Source organism: Oncorhynchus gorbuscha, linkage group LG02 (assembly GCF_021184085.1).
Source record: "Oncorhynchus gorbuscha isolate QuinsamMale2020 ecotype Even-year linkage group LG02, OgorEven_v1.0, whole genome shotgun sequence".
NCBI lineage: Eukaryota > Metazoa > Chordata > Actinopteri > Salmoniformes > Salmonidae > Oncorhynchus > Oncorhynchus gorbuscha.
In genome coordinates, this window is record NC_060174.1 from 7953300 (window position 1) to 7960015 (window position 6716).

At 46.4% G+C, this 6716-nt stretch overlaps 1 protein-coding gene across 1 annotated transcript in view; it reads left to right on the top strand.

The window, feature by feature from the left end:
- The window catches only part of LOC123995551 (nuclear receptor subfamily 5 group A member 2-like), a 94655-nt gene that overhangs the window by 83132 nt on the left and 4807 nt on the right, over nt 1-6716 (top strand). The window contains exons 6-7 of the mRNA XM_046299189.1: nt 5652-5771; nt 6301-6445. Coding sequence (XP_046155145.1) covers nt 5652-5771; nt 6301-6445 — 265 coding nt within the window. The remainder of the gene's footprint in view (nt 1-5651; nt 5772-6300; nt 6446-6716) is intronic.

A 6716-nucleotide genomic window follows, 5' to 3' on the forward strand; every position in this document is an offset into this window, starting at 1 on the left:
AGGGCACATCGCGCACCACTTCCCAGTATTCTTCTTGCCAATGTCCAGTCTCTCGACAACAAGGTTGATGAAATCCGAGCAAGGGTGGCATTCCAGAGGGACATCAGAGACTGCAACGTTCTCTGCTTTACGGAGACATGGCTTACTGGGAAGACGCTATCCAGGGCGGTGCAGCCAACGGGTTTCTCCACGCATCGCGCCGACAGAAACAAACATCTCTCTGGTAAGAAGAGTGGAGGGGGCGTATGCCTCATGACTAACAGGACATGGTGTGATGAAGAAAACATACAGGAACTCAAATCCTTCTGTTCACCTGATTTAGAATTCCTCACAATCAAATGTAGACCGCATTATCTTCCAAGAGAATTCTCTTCGATTATAATCACAGCCGTATATATCCCCCCCAAGCAGACACATCGATGGCTCTGAACGAACTTTATTTAACTCTTTGCAAACTGGAAAACATTTATCCGGAGGCTGCATTCATTGTAGCTGGGGATTTTAACAAAGCCAATCTGAAAACAAGACTCCCTAAATTTTATCAGCATATCGATTGCGCAACCAGGGGTGGTAAAACCTTGGATCATTGTTACTCTAACTTCCGCGACGCATATAAGGCCCTGCCCCGCCCCCTTTCGAAAAGCTGACCACGACTCCATTTTGCTGATCCCTGCCTACAGACAGAAATTAAAACAAGAGGCTCCCACGCTGAGGTCTGTCCAACGCTGGTCAGTACAAGCTGACTCTACACTCCAAGACTGCTTCCATCACGTGGACTGGGACATGTTTCGTATTGCGTCAGATGGAAATATTGACGAATACGCTGATTCGGTGTGCGAGTTCATTAGAACGTGCGTCGAAGATGTCGTTCCCATAGCAACGATAAAAACATTCCCTAACCAGAAACCGTGGATTGATGGCAGCATTCGCGTGAAACTGAAAGCGCGAACCACTGCTTTTAATCAGGGCAAGGTGTCTGGCAACATGACTGAATACAAACAGTGCAGCTATTCCCTCCGTAAGGCTATTAAACAAGCTAAGCGTCAGTACAGAGACAAAGTGGAATCTCAATTCAATGGCTCAGACACAAGAGGCATGTGGCAGGGTCTACAGTCAATCACGGACTACAAGATGAAATCCAGCCCAGTCACGGACCAGGATGTCTTGCTCCCAGGCAGACTAAATAACTTTTTTGCCCGCTTTGAGGACAATACAGTGCCACTGACACGGCCTGCAACGGAAACATGCGGTCTCTCCTTCACTGCAGCCGAGGTGAGTAAGACATTTAAACGTGTTAACCCTCGCAAGGCTGCAGGCCCAGACGGCATCCCCAGCCGCGCCCTCCGAGCATGCGCAGACCAGCTGGCCGGTGTGTTTACGGACATATTCAATCAATCCCTATACCAGTCTGCTGTTCCCACATGCTTCAAGAGGGCCACCATTGTTCCTGTTCCCAAGAAAGCTAAGGTAACTGAGCTAAACGACTACCGCCCCGTAGCACTCACTTCCGTCATCATGAAGTGCTTTGAGAGACTAGTCAAGGACCATATCACCTCCACCCTACCTGACACCCTAGACCCACTCCAATTTGCTTACCGCCCAAATAGGTCCACAGACGATGCAATCTCAACCACACTGCACACTGCCCTAACCCACCTGGACAAGAGGAATACCTATGTGAGAATGCTGTTCATCGACTACAGCTCGGCATTCAACACCATAGTACCCTCCAAGCTCGTCATCAAGCTCGAGACCCTGGGTCTCGACCCCGCCCTGTGCAACTGGGTACTGGACTTCCTGACGGGCCGCCCCAGGTGGTGAGGGTAGGCAACAACATCTCCTCCCCCCGCTGATCCTCAACACGGGGGGCCCCACAAGGGTGCGTTCTGAGCCCTCTCCTGTACTCCCTGTTCACCCACGACTGCGTGGCCACGCACGCCTCCAACTCAATCATCAAGTTTGCGGACGACACAACAGTGGTAGGCTTGATTACCAACAACGACGAGACGGCCTACAGGGAGGAGGTGAGGGCCCTTGGAGTGTGGTGTCAGGAAAATAACCTCACACTCAACGTCAACAAAACTAAGGAGATGATTGTGGACTTCAGGAAACAGCAGAGGAACACCCCCTATCCACATCGATGGAACAGTAGTGGAGAGGGTAGCTAGTTTTAAGTTCCTCGGCATACACATCACAGACAAACTGAATTGGTCCACTCACACTGACAGCGTCGTGAAGAAGGCGCAGCAGCGCCTATTCAACCTCAGGAGGCTGAAAAATTCGGCTTGTCACCAAAAGCACTCACAAACTTCTACAGATGCACAATCGAGAGCATCCTGGCGGGCTGTATCACCGCCTGGTACGGCAACTGCTCCGCCTCAACCGTAAGGCTCTCCAGAGGGTAGTGAGGACTGCACAACGCATCACCGGGGGCAAACTACCTGCCCTCCAGGACACCTACACCACCCGTTGTTACAGAAAGGCCATAAAGATCATCAAGGACATCAACCACCCGAACCACTGCCTGTTCACCCCGCTATCATCCAGAAGGCGAGGTCAGTACAGGTGCATCAAAGCTGGGACCGAGAGACTGAAAAACAGCTTCTATCTCAAGGCCATCAGACTGTTAAATAGCCACCACTAACATTGAGTGGCTGCTGCCAACACACTGTCATTGACACTGACCCAACTCCAGCCATTTTAATAATGGGAATTGATGGAAATGATGTAAATATATATATATATATATATATATATATATATATATATATATATATATCACTAGCCACTTTAAACAATGCTACCTTATATAATGTTACTTACCCTACATTATTCATCTCATATGCATATGTATATACTGTACTCTACAACATCGACTGCATCCTTATGTAACACATGTATCACTAGCCACTTTAACTATGCCACTTTGTTTACTTTGTCTACACACTCATCTCATATGTATATACTGTACTCGATACCATCTACTGTATGCTGCTCTGTACCATCACTCATTCATATATCCTTATGTACATGTTCCTTATCCCCTTACACTGTGTATAAGACAGTAGTTTTGGAATTGTTAGTTAGATTACTTGTTGGTTATCACTGCATTGTCGGAACTAGAAGCACAAGCATTTCGCTACACTCGCATTAACATCTGCTAACCATGTGTATGTGACAAATAAAATTTGATTTGATTTGATTTGACAGACAGACAGACAGACAGACAGACAGACAGAACAGAACAGAACAGACAGACAGACAGACAGACAGACAGACAGACAGACAGACAGACAGACAGACAGACAGACAGACAGACAGACAGACAGACAGACAGACAGACAGACAGACAGACAGACAGACAGACAGACAGAACAGAACAGAACGACAGACAGACAGACAGACAGACAGACAGACAGACAGACAGACAGACAGACAGACAGACAGACAGACAGACAGACAGACAGACAGACAGACAGACAGACAGACAGACAGACAGACAGACGAACAGAACAGAGCAGAACGACAGACAGACAGACAGACAGACAGACAGACAGACAGACAGACAGACAGACAGACAGACAGACAGACAGACAGACAGACAGACAGACAGACAGACAGACAGACAGACAGACAGACAGAACGACAGACAGACAGACGAACAGGACAGGACAGGACAGGACAGAACAGTCAGACAGACAGACAGACAGACAGACAGACAGACAGACAGACAGACAGACAGACAGACAGAACAGAACAGAACAGAACAGAACAGAACAGAACAGAACAGAACAGAACGTCAGTCAGACAGACAGACAGACAGACAGACAGACAGACAGACAGACAGACAGACAGACAGACAGACAGACAGACAGACAGACAGACAGACAGACAGACAGTATCGGCTTGAGTGTCGCCTATGATGTTCTATAGCCCTGCTGCTCCAAGCGAACTCTCAGCCTATAGTGCCATTGTTATGCCTGGGTGGAGGCTAAATACCTCCTCTGCAGTCAAAACAATCAGTCTCAACAACAGTTACGCTGAAAACTACCACAGTGTCATTCAAGGTAATAACGTGTTCTTTTAACGTACAGTAGAATATCCATCAGCTCAGTGATATCACAGCTCTTCGATTAAAACAAATGGCCTTGTTTACAAAGTTCCATAATGGATAATAGCATTCCTTTCTCCACCAATTGTTACCGTACCTGTTAGACAGGCAGTTAACCAAGGATCTGCATTCTTATGTAAAAACTCATTGCTCTTTCAGAGTGCAACGTCACAGACCTCAACTGTTAACACAACGATTCTCTCAGACTCGTGTAAAAGTGCATTTCGCCACAACAACACCAACCAAAGCGTTTCGCGAAGCCAACGTCATCCCGCAAGTCAGATAAATAGTATCGAGGGTGACACTGTTTGTCGAAAAGGGTGGGGGGGAAGGAGGGGTGAGAGAGAAATCTCTGTCTTTTTTCCTCATTCTTTTGCTTCTGAATGTGGCCTTTCTGTGTTCGTTCTGTGTTTGTGGCTACGGTGTGGAATGATTAACACGCTGAACCCTGGGAAATAACTGGTTCACAATGGATGGGTTGTTGCAGTGTATCAGACTACCTTCAACGTGCGTCAGTCAACCGGGATGGGAGACACCAGCCCCTTGTTGCTGAGAAACTCGCTACTTAATCACTGAGAACTGGGAAATCACTCAGCCACTGGTGGCACTGGGCAAACAGATAACACCAGAGATGCTGACGAACACGGGCACGTGCATGGGCTCTTTGGGGAAAAAAAAGGGGTTGTGGATGTGTTTGAACGGGGAAGGGGGAAGGGACGACGGTTATGTGATACTGCAGTATAGTGGGAGAGTGTCTACCTTCTGCGAGTGATGTAGTGATAAAACAGGTGGGTAAACTCTTATCGTCAATCCCTATACTTTCAATGTAGTTTTCTGAAAACATTGGGATGAACTGCATTTACCCTCCACTACACACTATTCCACCTGTGGAATAGGACTCCTGAGTGGCCCAGTGGTTTGGGGCACTGCATCTCAGTGGAAGAGGTGTCACTACAGTCCCTGGTTCAAATCCAGGATATATCACTTCCGGCTGTGACTGGGAGTCCCATAGGGCGGCAATTGGCCCAGCGTCGTCCGGGTTTGCCCGGGTAGGCCGTCATTTTAAATAAGAATGTTTTCTTAACTGACTTACCTAGTTAAATAAATGTTAAAATCGATTTGTTTTTTTAAATGACAAATTAAAATCAAAATAGTGATCAACACTAGTCAATCTAGTTGTGTCTACTTGTAAAAGCCACAAAAGTGTTGTACCTCGCTTCCCCAGATAACCTTTCACTAAGAGAATATAGTCAGGAGGTGTTTTCATGTCTCGTTTTTGTATCCTTTTTATTTTATAGGTGGAATAAACGTAGCATGACACGTTGGCAGAGCATTATCATTAGCATCATTATCATTAGCATCATTAGCATTAGCATTATTATCATTAGCATCATTAGCATTAGCATCATTATCATTAGCATCATTAGCATCATTAGCATCATTATCATCAGCATCGTTAGCATTAGCATCATTTTACATTAGCATCAACGTCAACAAATTACCTATTATTTTCTCTTTTCTCTCTTTGTCTCACGAACAGGTGGACGACCAAATGAAGCTCCTCCAGAACTGTTGGAGCGAGCTCCTCATCCTCGACCACATTTTCCGTCAGGTGATGCACGCCAAAGAGGGCTCCATCCTATTGGTCACCGGCCAACAGGTAAGTCACCTGACTCCCCCAAAACACTGCCCGCCCCTCCCTTCTCCCCACACCCTCCCCGTAGACCTCATCAGACACTCAGCACGTGCACATCAACACCCTTTAAAACACTATCGACCACACCGGCTCCCCTCGCGGTCACCGCTCCATTAAAAATAGATTACGCTTATAGGTATAAGCTAATGTGACCAGAATAATCAATTATGCATTTTCTCTTCTTTTTTTTTGTTGCATCAAGCAAGACCTCTGATTATTAGTGGTTCGTAGCTCAGTTGGTAGAGCATGGCGCTTGTAACGCCAGGGTAGTGGGTTCGATTCCCGGGACCACCTATACGTAGAATGTATGCACACATGACTGTAAGTCGCTTTGGATAAAAGCGTCTGCTAAATGGCATATATTATTATTATTATTATTATTATTATAAGAATCCTAATGGTGAATAAATAAAGTGCTTGGTTAAGCATGCCTGTGGAGTCATAGCGGTAGGGGGAAGAAAACCTATTATGATTTACCTTTGCCGTGCCCCAGAGGAGCCTGCGAGGGCTGACGCCTGAGGCTCCTGACGAGGCCCTCAACACAGCCTGTGATTCATCAGTCAGTATGTCAACTGGCAGAGAGGGAGAAACGGATGCTTGCTATGAATATGGCTCGGGAACGCCCGGCACGCCTGTCAGTGAGACAAGACCACTTCATTATTGATGGGGCGCGTGTTTCCGAAACGTTGCTCTTCAACTAAAATGTTCTCCAACAATAGATGAGGGCATTAATATTTAGGCAAGGTGAGGAGGGTCTGTTGACCTCTGATTAATAGTGGTCAGATAGTTGACCTTTGATTAATAGTGGTCAGATAGTTGACCTCTGATTATTAGTGGTCAGATAGTTGACCTCTGATTATTAGTGGTCAGATAGTTGACCTATTATTAGTTGATAGTTGACCTCTGATT